Consider the following 21,834-nt stretch of genomic DNA (forward strand, 5'->3'; position numbering starts at 1 on the left):
TGTCCTTGTAAGAAGGTATGTGAAGGCAGAGGAACACACAGGGAGAAGGCCAGGTGATGATGGAGGGAGAGAGTGGAGAGATGCCGCTACAAGCCAAGGATTGCTGGCAACCACCAGAAACCAGGAGAGAGACATGAGCAGATTCTCCTTCAGAGCCCTCAGAAGGAACTAACCCCACTGACACCTAGATGTCAGACTTCTAGACTCCTGAACGGTGAAGAAATAAATTACAGTTGTTTTTAGCCACCCAGTTCATGGCACTTCCTAGAGTAGCCCTAGGAAATTAATATCCCATCCAACCTCCCCTGCAATCTGGTGATTTTTGGTAACTTATTAGCGGTCCCGTTGAGGCCATAGACCAGCTTCCGTCTTCATAGAAGGAGCAGGTGGGTTGGGGGCAGGACACAGTACTAAAGTTGTTGTTGCCTATTGGCAGTGCCAGTTTAGAACAAGAGAAGATTGCAGCTTTAGGGACGTTTCTTGGCTTTTGATTTTAGGGACCGGGATAGGCTGCCTGAGCTCAGCACTGGTGTGCAGGTTATCACATTAACACAGAAGTTGTATCTTAGTTCTCTGCCCCAGACATGACTCTCTGGTGGGTCAGAGATCAGCTTCCTGAGGGTAAAACAGGATAGCTGTGTGATAGCTTATGACACATCGTGCAGTTTTAATCCTCCCGAAATGCTGAGATCTGACTGGGGAAGCACATAGCATGGAAAACGTTATGTTCAGGACCAGGTTCTGCCCCACATCAGGTGGGGTAGAAGGTCAGGAGGAACTCTCTCCCACAGAAAACTTTCCACACACAGACACCCTAAGAAAGAGTCTAGTGGTGATGTGAGTGCTTGCAGGATACGACAAGGTTTAGCACCAAAACCTTGGAATGTCCTTAGGCAACAAGGGGATCCTTTATCTAATCTTTGCCCCCCAAGAGACTTTGGGTCAACTGTTCTAAAGCCCAACACATATCATCTGGCTGGCCTCTAGGTGATGGTCTGTGGAGGGAGTTTATTCATTTGGTTACCTGAGTTTTGATTAACAGCCTCTTGATCTTAGCGGAAAACCCAGGGAGGTATGAGATTTAAGGTCAAGTGTTCCACGGATGCCACACCAAGATATTTTTTAATGTCTAAGAGGACTGCTGGTAACACCAGCTTTCAGTCTTAATTATCTTCTATAACACAGAGCTTTGGGGTCTTGACCACTGGTATAGACCCCAAACTATCCTTTTGTTGAAGATAACCTTGGTCCCGCTTGCAGGCCACTTGCTAGCCTCTCTCAGCCCAGCGCTGGAGGTAGGGGAAAGCTGGTTTAGACTTGCGTCCTGGGGCACCTAAAAGAGCAAACTTCTCTGAAAGGGTTGCCTGGGGAACAGACGGTATGGGGACAAATGCAGTCTGAGCCTCCTTGAAGGAAATCATGGTCTTTAATTATTAATTAATTTACATTTTTGATTTGTTAGCAAGTGCCAGCTCATAGACGCTAGTTGAAGTGCAGAGCTTAGAAGGGAAAAAAAAAAAAAACTTAAACCTTAGTTCTTTGGCGATCAGCCCATCCCTGGCACCATCAAATTCCCCCTTTTTTCTCCCTTTCCACTCAGAACTCTTCAAATTCGGGGATTTTGAGTGTTTGACCATTCACTTATCCTATTAGGTCTCTGTGAGTGACAGACAGGGAAGGGTATCTTCCCTGAAGTGGGGCCTGTGAAAGGCCAGTCTTGTTTGCATTTTTCTTCTCCTTCCTATGGCATTCTGTCTCATCTGGAGAGCAGAGGCCCTCCTTAGAGACAGCTGGTGTCAAATCTAGCTTTGACATTAGTACATCTCACTTGCTGCCTGTGAGCAACCCTCTTCACCTCTTAGGACCTCAGCTTTCTCACCTGTAAAATGGTAAGAATGTGTTGATGGTGGCTTGTGTGGTTGCCCGTGTTGCATAATCCCTAAGGCCTCAGGGCTGCAGGCCTTTTATGATTTCTCCCAGTGGAGGCAGAGGTGAGGAAACCTGATGAGATGTCAGTGAGTGTGCCCATGAAGAGAAGCTGTGGCCTCCAGGGGCCCCGTGATGTTTCCAGAAGGCTGCTGGCTGGGATTGCGGCCTGTCTCTCCCAGTGCCTAGCAGAGCACCTGGAATCTAGTGAGTAACGAAATGCACATTTTTAATGAGGGAAAGAAGAAGAGAAGATGGAGTGGGGATGGAGAGGTGCAGAGATGGGGTGGAAGGGAGAGTTCCACTGACGTCCCCAAATGAGGGGACAGGGGAGTGCTGAACGGCCCCCCTTCTGCGGTTGTCTCCCCACCCATCCGGTCCCTTTTCTTTCTGAGAGGCCCCTCTGCGATCTTAATTCTCCTCCACACCTTTAGTTTTCTCGTTCGAATAAGCTGCAGGTGGGAACTCCTTGTATCACCTCACCCCCAATAGGAACAAGTAAGCCAGGCTTGGATGCCACCAAGAAGGGGCCAGCACACCCTCTGAGGACAGGTAGGAGATGCCTAGGCGGGGTGTGGGTGCAGGCAGCGGAGCCCCCCGAGCTGAGGGCCCTGAGGATCAGCGTGATTCGGAGCGTGATTGCCACGTGCGGAGGGAAGGGGCGCCCAGGGCTCCATCTAGGCTTCTGTTGGGCCGTCCTGGGTTGTGGTGGAGGCCAGGTTTTTGGCCTGGAGGAGGAAGGTGGTGAAGGCCTCGTCAGCTTCCTCCTTGGACGACTGGGGGGGTGACAGGAGAGGAGTCAGTGTTGGAGGCCGCGGCTCTGGGACAGTGGGGGTTGAGGGGAGGGGACGTGCTAAGGGTCCTATATTCACGATCTTGTCATAAGCAGCTCAAGCCTGTGTCCACCCACCTGCTTCATCCCAGCCGCCATGCTCACCTAGAGGGACTGATCATGAGAAACGGAAAGCTGCAGCTTCTAAAAATACCGCCCTCGGTCTCACTACCTCCTTCCAACACGTGGAGCAGAACCATCTCTGTGGCCCCGAGCCCGTCCCCGGAAGCCCTGCCCACAGCCGTGGCCAAGGTGACCCAGGCTGGCATTAGCCACAGAGGTTCACAGCTTCTTCCTCTACCAGCTCAGAGGCACACCACCAGCCTGGAGGGGACCGCTGTCTCCCGGACTGACATGTTCCCCTCACTGTTCCAGATGCTGGGGTCTTTACTATGGCCAGGGGGTGTGGATGTGATAATAAGCATCAGTGATAGTAAGCATTAGTGCCTCGGGATCAGGGAAACACAAGGAGAGGGTAACCTGCGACCTGAGGGTAGGTAGGATTTCAACTGACATGGATCTTAGTTGGGGTGGGAAGGGGCCCCCTGTGAGCAAAAGTCTTCCAGGCCCAGCAAAAACGCCAGTCCCCAAAAATCCTCCAGCGAGGGTGCTGAGCTAAGTCTGTGAGTCCCACGGCCCGGGAAGAGCGCCTCCCTGATCCCCAGGGAGTGCCATTTGGCCTGCCCCTCCATGGGCAGAATCTTTAATGCAGTCACTGTCCTCACCAACCCCCCCAGTCCCCTCCCCACGCCCCTGCACCACCTCCCTCCCTCCTCCTGTTGATAGCTCATCAGTGCAGCTCACCTCCTGCCTGGATTTCAGCCACATCAACCCTGGAGCCAGGCAGATGCACCCCTTCCCTGTCCTGGCACCAGCCCCCATTGGAGACGACTTCTCCCGGTGTCTAACTGCAGGCCTTACTGCCTTTCCTTATCACCCTCACGCGATGCCCTCTTCTCCCTCCTTGCCCTCACCCTCTTTGCCTTCTTGGGTTCTTTGCTCTCCACGGTGTCCTCGGTAGCAGTGGCAAACTCTGTGTGAAGAGCAGGAGAGGGGGGGATCAGCCCTCCCTGGCCCCCCATTCCCACTCCAGAGGCAGAGCTGGGGCTCATGCTTGTCCCCCGGGGCCTGGGCAGTCCTCCAGGGAGGGGCGTACCGTCCTTCCCTCCGAGAGACGTCTCTTGGGCCTCTGGAGAGGCTCCCATGTTGTCGCGTCCTTCAAAATCTCTGGAGTTCTCAAAGTCCGACATGCTGATATCTGTCCGGTAGCTCCTGATTGAAATCCGGTCTGTTGGGGAGAGAGGGGGGTTGGTGCAGGGCTGGGGGCGGAAGGTCCCCGAGGGATCCCTGCAGGAGGGCTGGAGCGGGACAGGGTCTCTGACGGCTGTCTCTGATGAGGACCCAGAATGAAAATGACCCAAGCCTCCCTGCCAGGCCCTGTCCACAGACAACCTAGACCCAGCAGCCCCTGGCCTCTGCTCATCACTCTGGGACCTTCCAGGGCACAGGATCTTGTTTTGCCCTCTCACCAGCCCTTTTAGGTGATTATCCTCATCTCTGTCTTGAGCCGTATGGACACCAGAGGTATGAAGGGGACGCCCAGCGCCACCCAGCTGACTGGTCCTCACACGCAGCCTGGAAGCCCAGGTTTCCGGGACCCTGCCCTCCTCTTCCCGGAGCCCCTCCCTGTGAGCTTAGACCCGCTAGCGACTGAAGATGCACTTCCAGAGACGGCATTTGGACGGCAGCACCGAATGGAAGTTTCGGGCATGTGTGCATTGATCATTCCCTGCCTCACTTTGCCCGGACCCTTCCTCCGAGCGGATGAGAGGGGATGGACCCTGGCAGTCCCCTCAGGGCTGCGGGGCCAGGACTGAGGGCTGGAGGCTGCAGGCGGCAGGCAGGCAGCGCCCTGGGACTCACCGACATTCTTCCTGTGCCGAGCTCGGAGCACCCCGATCGCCACGACCCCTGCGGCCAGGATCAGGGCCAGGGGCACCAGGGTGGAGACCAGCACTTTGGAGCTCCCGCTGTGTCCTGCAGGTCTGGGGGAAGGGTTAACTTAGTCCCTGAAGGGGACACTGCGGGTCCCAGGAGGGGCTGGCAGGTTGGCTCCAGCCAACCAGATTTATCCACTCCCTCCTCCGGATACAGTACCCCAAGCTCCGTCCTTCTAAGAAGCCCTCCCAGACAGGACAAAAGTGAGTACTGGGTCTTCCCTGCATCCCAGGACTGGGAGATGGAGCTGAATGGAGGACCGCTCCCTGGCCTCAGGAGAAGGGCAGAGACCACAGGCCAAGGCGGCATGGGTGCACCCACTGTCAAGAGGCAGACAGGCTCACTTCCTGGGACCTGGTGACCCAGCCCCAGGTCCTTGGCCTCTTGAATGTTCTCCAGGTGGGGGTCCCCAGACCCCTCCTCACCGGCCGGGATCTGCGGGTGCTCCGGGCCCACCAGCAGCGTCCTTCACGGCGATTTCCTCTACAAAAAGCCTGGGGTCCAGAAGGGCTTTGTTCTGGATCTCCCCAGCCCTTGACTCTATTGCCGCCCCCGCAGGGGCAGCGTTCACTTGCTTGGCGTCTTGGGACCCTGGGGAGAGCAGAGAGGGGCTTGAATTTAGGGAGTCTGCGGAGCGGGGCTTCATTAGGAATCCTAGGGTTGTGGGGAGATCTCATGCCTTTTCGGACAGGGTCTCAGAGAACAGTAGAAGCAGGGGAGCTACGCTCTTCTCCAGCCTGTCACAGACAACCTCTGTCCTATTCATACCGACTTTGCTTCCATTGTAAGGCTGTGGGCTTAGATCCAGCTGTGCACAAGGGCTGACTGGGAGAGTCTTCACAGGGTTGGCCCAGGGCCTCTTGACTACAGTGAAATGGCAACCTACTCCAGGGTTCTTGCCTGGAAAATCCCATGGACGGAGGAGCCTGGTGGGCTACAGTCCGTGGGGTTGCCAAGAGTCGGGGGCAGCTTGGCGAGGGGTCCCTCAGTGAGCCGGACAGCTGGAAGCTGCCATAACCTCATTTCTAGAGGCGCTAAACATACCCCTTGGGCTTCCCTGGTGGCTCAATGGTAAAGAATCTGCCTGCCACCTGTTCAATCCCTGATCTCTGGTGCCTGCTTCCCAGGTGGCGCTAAAAGTAAAGAACCCGCCTGCCAGTGCAGAAGACATAAGAGATCCAAGTTCGATCCCTGCGTTGGGAAGATCCCCTGGAGGAGGGCATGACAACCCACTCTGTATTCTTTCCTGGAGAATCCCGTGGACAGAGGAGCCTGGCGGGCAACCGTCCATGGGGTCACAGAGTTGAACACGACTTAACCACTCAGCATGCCTCCACACAAAAATACCCCCTCATTAGGGATAAGACATTTCATGGGATATTTTTAGAAGTGGTTTGAAATGCAGCCTTACTGGAAGAGATTGCCTGAATTTTCCTTACCAGACCTTGTGCATGAAGGTTATCTGGCTCTCTGGAGCCGATTTTGGCAGAGTATGGTTAACAGTGACTTGGACATGTCTACATGTAGAAGACCTCTCCGTATAGAATGGGCTTCATGGTGGCCTGAAAGGGTGACTATGGGATTTGTCCTGAGACTGAGGTTAATTGACAAATGACTATTTTTGATGAGTTTGTATGTTTGTTTGGGATGCCCTTTTTGGAAGGACAAATGAGACCAGAAAGGGGCATAAGGCCTCCCCTGGCCCCTGCCTCTCACAGTCAAACCTGGGGCCACGCTTGATGGAGATGTTCTTAGGCAGTTTTCTCTGGAGTCCCCTGGGGCATGTGGGCCTGGCCCTTGGAGACTCACCCTTCGCCCTGCTCTCCACCGCCACGTAGACAGCCGCTGTCTCCCCATATCGGGGGCCCTCCTTCACTCCACACCAGTACCAGCCTTCGTCCTCCTTGGTGACCGTGTCCAGGTTCAGGGAGACGATCTGGCTGTTCTGGTCGCAGCTCACGAAGGCCTGGCTGGGGCCGTCGTTCTGGGTGGGCAGGGGGCTGCAGCCTTCGTTGCTCCACTTACACCAGTACTTTTCAAAGGAGTAGAACTTGCAGGGGAAGTGGCAGGAGAGCTTGAAGGCCTCTCCCAGCCAAGCCGTGACGTTCTTGGGTGCCTTGAGGCTTGGTTCTCCTGGAGCAGGGAGGGAGAAACAGGTGCAGAGGTTGGCCCTGGTGATGCTGCAGGCATGTGACTGGGGGCCGGGGCGGGGGTGCTCTGTCCACAGTCTGGTTCCTTTTTGGACTGCATGCTAAATAAATACACTGTACTGAACAAAAAGCACTTACAATTATGTGACCATGTAATAGATCATTGGTGACCACCATGAGTCATTCCAGTCTATCACAGACCACGGGCCTTGCCAAGGGCTTCTATGTGTTTCCTTGCCGTTATCTGTTCTCTTGGACTCAGTACTATGGTGCTGGAGAAGACTCTTGAGAGTCCTTTAGACAGCAAGATGAAACCAGTCAATCCTAAAGGAAGTCAACTCTGAATACTCATTGGAAGGACTGATGCTAAAGCTGAAGCTCCAGTACTTTGGCCACCTGATGCAAAGAGCTGACTCATTGGAAAAGACCCTGATGTTGGGAAAGATTGAGGGCAGGAGGAGAAGGGGACGACACAGGATGAGATGGTTGGTTGGCATCATTGTCTCAATGGACATGAGTTTGAGCAAGCTCCTGGAGTTGCTGATGGACAGGGAAGCCTGGTGTGCAGTAGTCCATGGGGTCACAATGAACTGGACGTGACTTAGCAACTGAACAACAGCAATGACTCAGTACAAAGAACTGAACTCTGCTTCAGCTGATGCCATACAGACTGTCAAAGAAGCTGATGCTCTTGATCACAGGAGTTGCTATGTGTGGTGGTTTGAAGAGCGTGGGGGCAGGAAAGGGTGTTTGTTGCTGGTATGAACAGGTGGGGGAAGGGTGCTGGTTATGGGATGAACGGGTGGGCTCTCTCCAGCAGCTTGGAGGCAGGGGAGGCGGGAGGCAGAGTGGCTGGGGGTGATGCTGTGGTTGACTGGAGGGGTCCCGGAGCTGCCTCCCTTCCCTCTTGCCCAAGTTCAACTCTTACCTTCGACAACCTTGAGCTGCACTGTGGACGTCCAGCTCGTGTCGCCGTCGGTCACGCACCAGTAGAAGCCGGCGTCCTGGTCCGTAAGCTGGTTGAGGATGACGGTGTAGGTGCCGTTGCCCGGCTCGGCGAGCAGCGCCAGCCTGCCCTTGTACTGCTCCTTCACCAGCCCCTTGCTCTGCACCAGCCGTGGGCAGCGGCCGTTTTGAGTCTCTTCCCAGCGACACCAGTACTTCGCGCTGTTGGCATCCTTCGGGTTGTAGGGGCAAGATACGGTCACAGAGCCTCCCTTCACACCTTTCACCACGGAGGGGCTTGCGGGGATTGCCGTCTCTGGAAGCACAGACAAAGATGGGATGGGAGAACTCAGCATGGGCTGGGCAGCCTCCTCCCGGTGGGCTCAGCCAGGGTGGAGAGTGAGGTGTAGAGCAATCCCCTTACCAACCTCAGAAAGTGAAAGAGCCTTTCCGAATGTCACGGAGCCTGGTGCAGGAGCCTTCTCCCCATCTCCAGGGACCTCCCCCACTACTCCTTCCTAACCTTATTCTGAGCAGAGAACAGAAGCCATTTAAAGAGTGACCATCAGCCTTTCGCCTTGGGCTTCTTATAAAATCTCCCTCTGGGTAGTTTTTATCTTTTTATTATTAGCTCGTCCCACAAGATGGCCAGGTGGGTTTTTTTCTCCAAATTAAGAAAATATATTTAGAACAGTTTGATTTAAAATATATACTATGTAGCACAGATAAATTTAATTATTGAGGGCCACAAAGGCCACGTCCAAGAGAAGCAGGGTCTATCTTCAAGAAACTAAGGCTGAGGCTCTGGGAGAGTCCCAGGTGACCGAAGAAGATGAGGGAGGTGGTGAGGACTGAGCTGGAAGGAGAAAGAAGGACAGGGAATGGGAGCCCCTTACGGGAAAGCCTCAAGCGTAGTGACCACGAACTTCAAGTACTGGTTCAGTTTCTCAAGATAGTAACTCACTACAGAGTGCTCGCAGGGTGGGAAGGGGCAGGGATTCAACCAGATCACGCTGAATAACAAGTAGCCCTGAGATGTTGGAGGGGAGATTTTAGAAGCCGGGGCGTTGACTTGGGAAAGCTATGAGACCAACACAAGCCAAGGCTTCTTCCACCGGAATGCGATGGATGAGCTGCCATCCTGCTCCGGGGTCAGGGAGACTCCACGTAGAGTGCCTCCCACGGCTCTCTGAAACCCAGACAGTCGGGATCTTCACTCCCCTCATTCCTAAGGATCAGGGGCGGCCATCAAAGGCCTTTGGTAACAGAGAGGAAGATTTAAGAGATTGCACAAGGCAGAGGCCATCGTGCACAGCCTTGGGACTCTCGTGCTGCCCCCAGAGCATCTGGTCCAGGGCGCGTCAGTGAGCAGATACGGTCAACGGACAGAAGCTGTCAGATAGACCCAGAGGGGCCGAGCGGGGCTCTCACCTGCAGACTGCCCATCTCTCCCCTTTCTGCCTCTCAGGTCTCACCTTCATTGACGAAGAGTTCCCAGGCCTGCACAGGCCAGCCTTCCTTGGGCTGACCCTCAGGCTGGGCCCCGCACACGTAGCGCCCCGCGTCCTCTTTCCTCAGGCTGGCAATGTGCACACTGAAGACGCCGTTGTCCTTGGGCAGGAACAGGATCCTGCCCTGGAAGTCCTGAGCCTTCTTCCCCAAGGTGTTGATGACCACATTGCAAGCTTCCCCATTCTTCTGCTGGCACAGAAATTTGGCTGTATCTGCCACCTCGGGGCCCAGGGAACAGTCAAAGGTCACCGAGCTCCTCAAGTCTCTGTAAACCAGCTCAGGCTCGGGCTCCAGCACCTGGAGGTAAACGTTGCTCTTATCGGCTTTAGCATCGTCCCCAGCCTGGCAGACGTACATCCCAGAATCGCTGAGTGGGACTCGGTTGATGACAACGCTGAACATTAATGTGTTGGTACCCGCGATATTGAGACGTATTCTGCCGGTATAGCTGCTGCTCACATACCCGGTGGAGTCGATGATTAGGAAACAGTCCTGGCCTGTCTTCTTGCACAAGGACTTTCTCTTCTGAGAATTCGCACTCGTGAAGGGGCAGTTGATGGTCACGGTCCTGCCCACGTCTACAGGGTAGATGTGGGCATCACTTGCCTGTGCAGGATCTGCAGGGTGAAGGGTGGGGAACAAGTTGTGGTTTTCTTTCTTGCATCATAGGATGCTGAGCTGCCTTCCACACGGTTCACTTCCTTAATGTTTCTGATGAGGGCTGGGTACGCTTATCACCCGGAGGGCCCTCTTTCCCGGAGAGACAGCATCAGAATCTGTCTTCCAAAGCCCAGCTTTTCTGCTGCCCCCTCCAGGAAGCCTTCCCAAGCTGGCACTCATCTTTCCCTGCTCTGTTCCCTCTCGATACTTGGGCCCGTGTCATTTGTTACACCCAATCTTATGGTCTTTGGACAAGAACTGATCATTTAATTTACGCAGAGACTTCCGAGGGACTACTGGAGATCAGGTAAGAGATACATGTAAAAAGAAGTCTGCTGGCCGAGGTCTTGATGTGAAGGGTGCTCTAACAGCAGAGCTTAAGGATGCCTACGAATCTCCCCCTGCTCCTGGACCTCTGGTCCCACCTGCAACAAATATGAGGAGAGAACTTGTTCTCCTCACGCTCTTCTAAGCTAGAGCTTCAGTAAAACCAGAACTGTGTCAGGCCCTTAAGACCTAGAGAGGCCCATCCGCCCTCCCCATATCCAAGTAGGTCCCATCTGTCTCATTCCCACCTTCTACTGTGCAAATGGAAGGCTCTGGATGGACACACAGCCTTCCCCATGCCAGGACACCCTGCCCTTTCAGGAAATCCTTCTTCCCTCTCGCTCTCCCCAGAAATCTAAGGAGCCTGAGCCCTTACCTTGGCTGACCTCCAGGCTCACATCGAAGTTAAGGCCACGGCTGCTAATGCCCAGGCCACACTTGTAGCGCCCTGAGTCGTTCCGGGTGAGATGGCTGATGTCCACCACGAACGTGCCACTCTCCGGGAAGTTGGTGAGGTTGGCTCTGCCCACATAGTCATCGGAGACGTAGCCCTCTGAGGAGATGAGGGTCGTGCAGCGGCCCTTGGCTCCCTGCCGGCACCAGTACTTGCGTGTGTGCCGGTTGACGGAGGTGGCCGGGTAGTAGCACGTGATGGACACTGAGCGGCCTTCCACACTGGTCACCTCTTCGGGACCGAAGATGGGACTCTTCATGGAGACCGCTGTGGGGGCAGAGACAGGGGCTTTCTGAGGCTGCCGGAGGGAAAGCCTCCTGAGGGGGTCTAGACAGTCCATGCTGAGGTCATGAACTTTTCCTCCTGAGACATGTGTCTTCTGTAGGTTAGTTACCAGGTGCTGCAGCTAGGCAATTGCTACATTGCACAATTATTAAGCAATTCTAAGATTTTAATCATAATTCATTAATGATAAGCACATTAAGAAAACAAATGGCAAACTTAGTGATCTCCTTGCTTGTATACATATATTTATAATATTTCTTGCATATATACATATTTATATATATTTAAATAGGTATAATATATTTACATATTATATATATAATATATAATTATATATATTTATATAGTATATATTTATGTACATTTATATATATACTATCGGAGAAGGCAATGGCACCCCACTCCAGTACTCTTGCCTGGAAAATCCCATGGACAGAGGAGCCTGGTGGGCTGCAGTCCATGGGATCGCTAAGAGTCGGACACGACTGAGCGACTTCACTTTCACTTTTCACTTTTATGCATTGGAGACGGAAATGGCAACCCACTCCAGTGTTCTTGCCTGGAGAATCCCAGGGACGGGGGAGCCTGGTGGGCTGCTGTCTATGGAGTTGTACAGGGTCGGACACGACTGAAGCGACTTAGCAGCAGCATACATATACTATATATATGTGTATTATATATACATATGTTTAAAACCATCCTTGTGGAGTGCTGCATTGTCTCATTTGTATCTGCTATTTCCCTATATTTCTAAACTATTTTGTAGATTCTTTTCTTCTTTTTTTTTTCCAGGTAAAAATGTCAACAGGCACAAATATAAGTCATTTCTCCCAAACCCCAAAGCAACTCAAGAGTGAGGCTGGGTTTAAAGTCAAGGTCTCGTTTTCCTTGTTCCCAGTGAAGACCCTTGGCCACACGTGAGAGCGTGCCATTTCTAGCCCTGACGCGCCGGCGCTGGCTCACCCATCCTCCTTGCAGCATCTGCGGTCGCTCCCCGAGGGGGTGCCAGCCTTGCCTGGACATTATCCCTGGGCCCCAGGGGACTAGGATGGAGCGGGCCGGGGCCTGGCTGACGCACCTGGGAAGACGGCCAGCAGGCAGGCGAGGAACAGGCGCGACATCGCTGGGGGCTCCCGTGGGTCTCTGCCGCCAGCCACCGTCCTGCGAGGTTGCTGAAAGACAGCGGCAGGAGGGGATGAAACGCCTTTGTCGTCCAAGACTAGCTGAGCTTCTGGCCCCTGTAATACCTGTTCGATTCTGCGTCTCCAGTAACGGACATAAAACCTGGCAAAGAGTGAATGGCCCCACCTTTCCCATCACAGCTCAAAGTCCCGTCGTCCCACAGTGCCTTTTGTTCTTCAGCAGGGATAGGTAGACTTTCGTCTTCTCAGCTAAGTTGCTAGTTCCTTTGGGATAGGGACACACACGCGTCATTTCCTCTGTTTCCCCACCCGCATGGGGTTGGGGGTAGGCACCGTTCTGGGCAAGACCTTAAGATCGCAGAAACAGCTCCCCAGATCATTGGTTATTACCAAGAAGTGTCTCCACCTCTCTGCTCCAGCTGCCCTCCCTGCATCCCTGGGAGGTGGAGGGGGCTGGCACAATTTATGGCCTGTCACGCGAGTAAATAGAGGTGCACAGAGGCAGCGCGGTCACAGCCACTGCCAACGGTCCGCGCAGCTCGTTTCATGACGTACCCGTGAAACAACGCTCCTCCAGTATCTCATTTAAGCTTGCTATCACTCCTAGGAGGCGGGCACCCTTATCTACACTTGACGTAGGAGGAAATGAAAGCTTAAAGGTTAAGGGCTTTCCTCAAGGCCACACAGGGATTAAATGTGGGGATCGGTAGGGTGGGGGTGGAGGTGGTGGGGAAGACTGAACCCTGCTTTATCTGACCCCCAGAGTCCAGGCTCTGAGTCTGTCTCACTGCCCGTATTCCATCTCAAACTGAGTGAGGTGCTTATCCTTCGTGCTTATTCTTGTTATCTGTGGAGCGCTCTTTGCTTTTCAAACATTGTCATTTACACCACTTCACTGGAGCTCTAGAAGTTCCCTTTAAATGAGACAGGACAGATACAATTACAACCACTTCCTGGATAAGAAAAATCAAGATCGTGAGATGCTGAGTGACATGCCCAGGATTTCCCAGAGCCTCCGTTATGGGATCAGGGTTAAACATGTAGGCGTGACCACCTCCTGCTTGGTGAGGCTAACGGACAAAGATGAAAAATTCGAGGTGAGGCCACTCAGGGGGTGTCGCACGTGTGGACCTTGTCACTTCTGGGGACACAGCCCAGGGCTGGAGAAGGTTGAGAGCCCCAGGGCCCGGCCTGACCCCTGCTGTCCTCTGGACCCTGACCGCAGCCTAGAGGAGGATGGAGGTGAAGAGGGAGTCCCCACTCTCCCATGGGCCTTGCCAGGCTTTCAGTTTTGGAGCAGACTTGACGTTGAGAGGGGGAAAGGAGAAAGGTGTGTTAACACGTTCTGGGCAGTGATGAGCACCTATAAAGATAAGGAGGCTCGAGGCAGCAGGGAGCACGGGCACCCATCTCCCAGGCCCCCCTTCCTGCCTTGGCCTTGCTCCTGCTCCCAGAGACACCCTTCGCTAGCTTGAGCCAAAGGCAATAAAGCTGTTTATCTGGGTTCCTTCTTTTCTGTGAGGGAATTTCCCAGCAAAGCACCTCTTTATTTCCTCGTGGAGATAAAGGTATTCTGTTTATCCAGTTCTTCGGAAGAGTTGGGGGAGCGGGTTTGGGGAGGTAGGGACAAATATGGGTGTCGGGTGGCAGCTTGAGCCTCTCTTGATTCCGGTTAATTGCCCTGGACTTTTCATACCAGGCCAATGATTAACCTCTGGCGTGCAGCCTTTGCCAAATGCCAGCGTCAGCTCCAGCTCAGATGTGCTCAGGACGAAGCTGGCTGCAGGACTACCCGGGTGGACGTGGGACTGACTCCCAGGTGGGAGCAGGGGTCAGAGGGCTGGGAAGTCTCTCTCCTCTCCTTGGGATGGGCTCACTGCAGAGTCCCACCACCTGCCATTTGCACTGGGCTGGGGTGCAGTGGCCGGTGGGAGGACACCGTGCCATCTGCTTTAAGGAGCCCCAACTAATAGGGGATCTCTGGTTCTCACCTCTGTTCTCCCCTGACATCAGCAAACTTCCTGATATTTCTCTGGACTGCAGTGGGTCTTCCCATAGGCTGAGTTGGAGGAGACAGTTCCTAGTCTGGACTGGTAACAGCCACTTGCCCTGGCTTGCTGCAGGCAGGGGCCACATTTTCCAAAGCAGTGGTCCTGACTTCCTCCCCAGGCGCCTCTCATTTGTGACATGCTTGGCTAGCAGTGAAGGTCCATGTAGGGGAGGATGCTCACATGTGCCCAGTTACCCTTTGCATAACCTTCCACCAGGGATGAGATCACCAGGCATGCAGAGCTAGAGGGCAAGTTTTGTGGAAGCTGACCTTGGTAGGAAGCGCATAGTCCAGTCCCCGCTTAGACTGGCCTCTCCCCACACCCCCACGTCCTCAGGAGCAGGAAGTCTCTGCTCAAAACTTCACTTAAAGCGCAGTTTCTCTGCTCTCAGCTGAAAGACCCTGGGCTTTGCAAATCATTAGAAATCCCTTCCTCTCAAAGTCTTAAAACCATATTTGTTCCCAAACCTGGGAGATTTGGGTGTCAGGGAGGCCCCAGTTCCATGGGGCTTGGAGCTGGATTCGAAGGATTTGCTTTAGGAAGGAAAGAGAGAGCATATTATTTACTGGGCACAGAATGCTCTGCTACCTTCTTTGCTTTGTGACCTTTATCCACCATCACAGCAACCCGAGGGATAGAGAATACCTTCCTGGGCAGAGAGGAAATCTAAGGGTTGGAGAGATTCTGGCCCCAAGACTTATAACAGAATGGGATCAAATTGGTACCCTATTATCACTCCTTGGATGCTCAGAGGGACCTATTCTCCCAGATATACGTAGGCTAGTATATCATGCGTGAAGGCACCTTTCCTGGCTCTTAAAATAGGAGTTGTATTTTCAGTAGTCAGGCTGGGATATTCTAGATCATTCTCATTTTACCAAGGTACTGCCCCTCATATATTCACAATATATGTCTGCACAATTGCAGGTTGGGGCTAGGTATAGGCCCTGCTGAAGAACAGAGTCTACCGTCTTATAAGATTACTCTGGCTAGCTTGCCTTCAGTCGGAGTGGCTGATCTTTAGCTCTCGTGGTTGAGAGTCACATGCTTGTTCGTCTCATTCCAGGCTTCCTTCTCTATCAGAGGGAGAGGGTCTTCTGGACCAGGGCCTGGCTTGGCCTTCAGTAGCTCTGGGCTTGTCACTGGCTTGGCTCACAGCAGAGGGACAGTTAAGGCTCTCACGGTCCTCAGGGCTTTGGAGGGAAGAGAGAGCAGGCACCATGGGGGGCTTGAATCCACGTTGGCAGTTTCTGACTTCCTGTGAGTGTGAACTTGGGGCAGCAGGGAGCTTGGGGCTCAGAGAAGCAGGGCGCAGCTAGCCTGGCTGGGGCAGGGGCTCTCCTTGGCCTGGACTGATGGCCAGGAGAGGCGCTGCTCAAGTCCGTGTGGACCTATCACTCTCTTCTCCTGTGGATGCAGAGGCCGAGCGCACACGAGGGTGAGCCTGGAAACTACGGCGCTGCTAGGGGTGGGAGCGCAGTCCATGGAGTTTGGAGGGCCTCAGGCTTGTAATGACAGGCAGGGTTGTAAGGGAGGTTATATAGTTTACGTAAGCCTTGGAATATGTGAGGATCCTCAAGCACAGGCAATGTTGGAGAAAAGGCACTGAAGCTCCAGAGAGCAGGGAGATGGAGAGAGAAGCCACAGGTTCCAAAGAAGGTATGAGCTAGGAAGATTCAAGACTTTCTGGCCCCATCCCTGTCAAAAGTAGGCATGTAAAACTTCAGCAGAAATTCAATGCATGGAATCCAGGCTTCACGAAGCTCTGGGAATAAGGCTTGTAGATTTTCAGATGGCCTTTCAACAGAGACTGGGAAGCCCTGTTGCTGACTCTATCCCGTCCTAGCTCGGTCTGTGGGTGTTTATCTCACCCACTCTACCAGATGGCAAGCTCCTGGAAGGCAGGGCCGACTGAGATCCATCTCCCCATCTCCAGGAGGCCTTGCTCTCCGGGGAGTGCCTGGCTGTTCTGAACAAGACCAGCTGTTCAGAAAAGACCGATCAGATTGGGAATGGTTATGGCCTCATTCCCTCTCTGAGAAGGACAAAGTCAGGGCTGATTTCTCTCACTTTGCCCAATGCCTTCTTTGTTCTGGGTGCTCACGGGACAGTAGCTCGAGGGAGAGTGGAAGAGACTCAGAGGTCCTGAGTTCTGCTCTGTCATAGGCTACCAGAAGAGCTCTCCCACTTGGGCAAAATGTGCTGGCTCAACTCTCCCATCTGTAAAATGGGTATTGTCGCCCCTGACTCGTCTAGTTGAGGGGCTACCCTGGGATGGGGGACGATGGTTAATACATATAGAGGCACTCCCTATAGTGTAAAGTGCTCTTCCACTGTAAGAGGCTGCAATTACTTGTTAGCACAGGAGGCTGAGGGGCTTATGAGCTTGACTCTCACGAGTGCTGTGCACTTAGAGAGTAGCGCAGCATAGGGACTCCTCAGGTCGGCTGTTGGCTCTCTCACTTGAGGATTGCGTGATTTGGGGCAGACTATTTAAATCCAATGAGCCCCACTGTTCATCTGTAAACTGGAGACAATTGCATCTAGTCTAGTGAGTCACCATAAGGATTAAATGAGGCGACATATGTAAAGTCTTAAGTAGGGTATCTGGCTTAAAAATAACAGTTCTTTCCCCACATCCTCTTTAAAATCAACACAGTCTTCTCTTTTTCCTGTCTCAGAGTGAGAGAACAGACATCTGTTTGCTGAGCATCCTTCGAAGACTGGGGGTGAACTGTTCAGATTGGACTATCACGCCGGAAAGAGCAGATGTGTGCCAGGGACTAGGTTACAAGTGAGGGATCCTGACTTTAGCTGGCACAATGGAGTCACTTTCAGGCGCTTTACATGTGTTAACTCATTTAGTCCTCACAGTTACCCTGGGAGGTAGGGTACAATGGGTAAACTCATTTCACAAATGAGACAGTGGCGATCCAGAGAAGTAAGACGCTTGCCCAAAGTCACACAGCAGGTAAGTGACTGGGATGGGGCTCAGATTCAGGCACTCTCGATCAAGCATACAAGGTTTTGGTTACTGTGCTATCCAGCAGAGGGTCTTAAAGTGGAGAGGAAGCAGTCAGAAGGGGCAGGAGCAGGAAATCCAGTCTTAGAGGAGAACTTAGTCCAGTTCTCTCCTCTCTGCTTTTCGCAGGAAAGGTGGTTCCTGGGAAAAGACTGTGTTTGAACTCAGGGGGTAGGTGCCAACAGAATTTCTTCCTGAAAATTAATAATGGCTGCTATTTATTCAGCACTTACCATATGTACGGCAGGTTACATTTGTTTCCTATAACCGGACACAAGGCCTCCAAAACTTCTTTCCAGTCCATCACACTGTGTCAATGCCAGGGTCTTTGGGACCCCAGCCCCCGCTCACCCAGAGAGGGGGCAAGACGTAGGTGCGGGGGTCTCTGCTGAGCACACGAGTGTGCTACTTTTTAAAAAGTTGTGTATCATGTTTTTTTAGGTGATGTCAAAATATCCCCATGACCATACCAAAATGACTGTATCCAAATGTTGTCATTTATACCTGCTGGGTGGCCTTATGCCACTCACATTAATTCACAGCCTCAGTTTCCTCAACTGTGACACAGGTTTATGACTCCTACCCCGCCTCGCACTGGGTTTGTTTCAGGTGGGAAGAAGATGAAGCTGAGAAAGCCAAGGAAAAGCGTGTTTTCTACCTGGAAGCTGCTGCTATTACGCTGTTTGTAAAATAAAGCCATAGAGTCCAGAGGCTCTAAGAGACAGGCAGAGACAACAGAGCCAGCTGCTCTCCTGGCTCCTGGTTCGTTGCCTTGTCGGCCACATCACCACACCCAAGGGCAGGGCGAGGGATGATGGATGGAGAGTTTCAAAACCGGCTCTGAGCATAGACAGCCACCTTCTGCACTAACCCACGAATTGACACACCCCAACTCCAGATGTTCAGGGGCTTGTAATTCCCCTAGTGAAGGGGAGAGTGCCAGCGAAGGCTGGGGTGCGAAACAGCGCCGGCCGCGTAGGTGACCTGGGGCAGTGGCATGCAGTGGGGCTGGTGAGCGATGCAGCTGGCAGAGCAGCTGCGCTTGTGCTGAGGGTCCCCTGGCTGGCCTGGGGCACTGTCAGGATAAGAGAGCTGGTGTCTGAGGTCTCCTGGCTGCAGAGGCAACAGGAGCCTGAGGAGTGAAGAATGCTGCCCGCGCCTGGCAGGGGGCTCTGCCTGCACCTGGCAGGGGGCTCTGCCCGCCTAACTCCCTTTCCTGGGAAGGACTTCATCTTTCCCAGCTTCGCAGGTACAGGATGAAACGGTGATGCACACTATTCCTTGGGGTGGCAGGGATCTGTGAGAGCAAAGTGGGGTGGAAGTTGGAAAGGATCTCAGGGTGTCTTCGAAACCCAGAAAAATGGACTGCGTGTGCCTCCACCAGGAAGCTGAAAGGAGAAATCTTCAAGGACGAGAAGGGTACCCGCCTTGTACCAGGACCTGCATAGGCATTATCCTATCTGGGTTGGTCTGGTGCTCAATAGTCCTGGAATAACTGAACTGAATTGGAAAACACCAAAACAACTGTTATTTCGCTCTAGAGTTTTCAAAGCGATTTCACACATCTTTTTTCATTTGAATCTCACATCAACCATTAATGATCGGCCTCATTTTTATGCCCATTTTGCACATTAGGAAACAGAGGCTGAGAGAGCAATTAATTAGGTGACTTGCCTAAGGTCACAGTTAAATTATGGAGGAATTAGGAGGGAACTCAGAGACCAAGTTTTGAGCAGAGTGCCATGTGCCAAGACCAGACATCCCTTCTTCCCACCTGCTGAGCGTTCACCCCTGGGCCTCACTTTGTCTCTCTGGGATGCACCTGGGCTTGTGCCCATCAGCTCCCCCACGACACGCTTGGGCACGCGGGCGGTGGCCACGTTCCCCTCATCCCCTTCTTTGGGGACTGGGGTTGTGCGTGCAGAGGGCCCTTCCCAGATGGCATCCTTTCGGGGACCCCAGAGCAGCCCCACTTACTTTGGGCTCCTTCCTCCTATCCCGTCAGCTTCGGGAGCACCGCTTGCTGACCAGCCCGCAGCCCTGGCTTTTCTGGAAGCCTCCGACGGGACGCTGGATGCTGCTGCCAAAACCGAAACTGTGTCGTGCTCGACCCGCACCTGGGCTCTTAAAGGGACACTCTCCCATGGGCATGGCGGCTGGCCAGCGGCACGTGACTCCCACAGAGCCCTTGCTTTCCTTTCCTTTCCGCCTTCCTGCCTGGCTCCACTTGCTTCCCCTTGACCTTGGGGAGACTCTGTTACTTGGGAGTCCCCCATCACTGCACCTGCAGGATGGGAGACAGGGTATCAAGCATGGAGAGCCTGTTCTGTTTGCTTTCCAGCTGCAAGATCTTAGCCAAGTCCCCTTCATGATTTCTTTTTTAGCTGTAAAATAGACAGAGTGATATCAAACCTACAGGCTGAGGCTAGCACCAGATATTAGTGCAGAGTTGATACGCATTTGAAGGGGTACAGGTGGCAGGAATAGCCTCACATCTCCACGCACCTGGGGACCCGTCCCTCACTCCCTGGATTAAGTCCACTCTTTCTGCGTCTCCTGCAGAGCCCCTTTCATCAGTCCCAGAGCCCCCAGGACCCGGGGGACCATGTTTTTCCCCTCTCACATGCTAGAGGAGCTGGAGGCTCTGGCTACCCTGGGGTCCCGGGAATGACAGAGCTCAGGGTCTTGTTGGGACCCGGGCTTGGCGCCTCACTCGGCAAAGTGAGCTCTGACCGTCTGAACGGCGGTAGAAGCCTCCCTCCCTGACTCGGTTAGTCTTTGGTGGTTTCCCTGACCTGACCTGGTTAGGACTCCCAGGAGTTCCCCAAACGATCTTCGTCCGAGTCATACAAGTGGAGCCCCCTCCCCAACACCCGTGTCTCCCCCCACCCCTCACACACCCACCCCTTGCAGGAATCCCACCCAGTCCTACCTGTGCAGGGCCGGCCCAGGCTCTGTCTATAGCGTCCTGCAGGCCGGACCCCAGAAGGGGAAGAAGGAAAGGAGAAATAGAGTCCCGGAAAAAACACAAGGCAGGCAGAACCTGGGTCTTATTTTAGCTACCCACTCAGTCACAGTGGGCTCAGCCTGAGGTCATGGGTTTGGATGGTGGGAAAATAAACCTTGTTTTCTATTATGCAGCTTTTTTTTTCAGACCTTAAAGCCATAATCTGACTGATGTTGGAAAAAAGTTACCTAGTCACTTATAGGTAAATTTGGTCCGATTCAGTGATATCTCGTTCACTTTCTTCCTGATTTAAAACTCAGCCTCATTCTGGGTTGGCTTTCCTTTCTGTCCCCCTGTCTCTGCTCTGGTGTTTCTGTGAACCCTGGGGGAGCCAGTCTTGGTGAGGGGGCGGCTTGCACGAGTGTGACTGTCAAGACGGAGGGAAGGAGCCCCCTGCGTTGGCTCTGAGTGGGCCTCACGCCCTAGAAGGGAATAGCCCCGTCCGCTGCGGTGTGACCCCTCCTGCCGGCTGGTGGCCTTTACGCCGGCCCATCTTGAAAGGTCTGTTGCCAACCCTGGGTCTCCTTGTCTCTGCGTCTGGGCTTCTGCAGGTAGGACCTCCAGTGTGTGCAGGGCAAGCGTGGCTCACTCATATTTTCCTGGTACTTTCAGATCCCGTGCTGCAGAGCCTCATTTTCCCCAACACCCTTGTAGCTTTCTGCGCTCACCTGCCCCACGTAACTGGGGCTTCAGTGGACATTGGTAAGATGCCAACCCCAGGGCTCCATACAGGACAAGCAAGGCGCAGGCCCCGTTGTCTGGCATCCCCAAACCCTTGGGGGTCTCTCCATCAGTGTCAGTCTCCTCTCCAGCGGCAGCCCTGGACTAAGCCCCGCGGTGATGGGGGGATGACAGGCACAGAGACGCAGGGGTAGCTGAGCCATCTTTCTTCCCCGCTCAGCCGTCCCCTTCCCTAGCCCCAGGGTCAATATGAAGTGGGAGAGTGTGAGGGGAGGTGGAGAAGGTTTGGGGACACTGAGGGGAAAGTTCTAGTTCTGCCAGGTTACACGGCTCCTTTCAAAGGTTTTTCCTTCTTATTTCTCTCTTCTCTGGAATTCGATCGTCAGGCTATTTGTGGGTTTTGTTCTCTTATTCTCATTTACCCGCTTTCCCCAAAGCAGGGCTACCTTGTCTCTAGTTGTCTGGAGTCTGGCTTAAGGGGGACCCGCTGAGCCCTAGGACACAACCTTGATGAGTTGCGGGCCTGTGGGGAGGGAGGGAAGCACGTCCAGGAAACAGCTGCTTCTCAGGCTACCTGGGGGGCCCAGGGCTCCTCTCCCAGCCCTGCAGTCTGTGATGACGGGACATTTCCCGGATCACGTCCTGGTGTGTTCCCAGGAGTCCGCCAGACCATCTCAGCTGACAGTGCCCATGCCCCCACACGTACCCCAAGTCCACGTCGCCTACTGACCCAGCTTAGGGAAAGAAGCAAATGAGAAGCAGAACCAGGGAAGAGTTATGAAGTCAGAACCCTGCGTCCTATTTTGGGCTCAGCCACGTGCTAGCGGTGTGACTGCAGTCCC

General features: G+C 53.6%; 1 protein-coding gene and 1 long non-coding RNA gene across 2 annotated transcripts; one reads left to right on the forward strand and one right to left on the reverse strand.

Annotated features, from left to right (window-relative positions):
* Nucleotides 1-1,407: 1,407 nt before the first annotated feature.
* Nucleotides 1,408-19,488, reverse strand: PIGR (polymeric immunoglobulin receptor). The gene is made up of 11 exons (XM_069544528.1): nucleotides 19,282-19,488; nucleotides 12,168-12,261; nucleotides 10,727-11,071; nucleotides 9,327-9,980; nucleotides 7,835-8,167; nucleotides 6,566-6,889; nucleotides 5,182-5,347; nucleotides 4,682-4,803; nucleotides 3,915-4,046; nucleotides 3,733-3,791; nucleotides 1,408-2,702 (listed from the first exon to the last, which is right to left on the reverse strand). Exons 2-11 carry the CDS (start codon nucleotides 12,208-12,210, stop codon nucleotides 2,604-2,606), a joined length of 2,277 nt encoding a protein of 758 aa, XP_069400629.1. The 5' UTR covers nucleotides 12,211-12,261; nucleotides 19,282-19,488; the 3' UTR covers nucleotides 1,408-2,603.
* LOC138415973 (uncharacterized) lies at nucleotides 10,077-13,772 on the forward strand. Its single transcript, XR_011247468.1, has 2 exons — nucleotides 10,077-10,330; nucleotides 11,856-13,772. It is a non-coding gene; the product is annotated as an uncharacterized lncRNA (long non-coding RNA).
* Nucleotides 19,489-21,834: the final 2,346 nt, after the last annotated feature.

This window comes from Ovis canadensis, chromosome 12 (assembly GCF_042477335.2).
Source record: "Ovis canadensis isolate MfBH-ARS-UI-01 breed Bighorn chromosome 12, ARS-UI_OviCan_v2, whole genome shotgun sequence".
NCBI classification, from domain to species: Eukaryota; Metazoa; Chordata; class Mammalia; order Artiodactyla; family Bovidae; genus Ovis; species Ovis canadensis.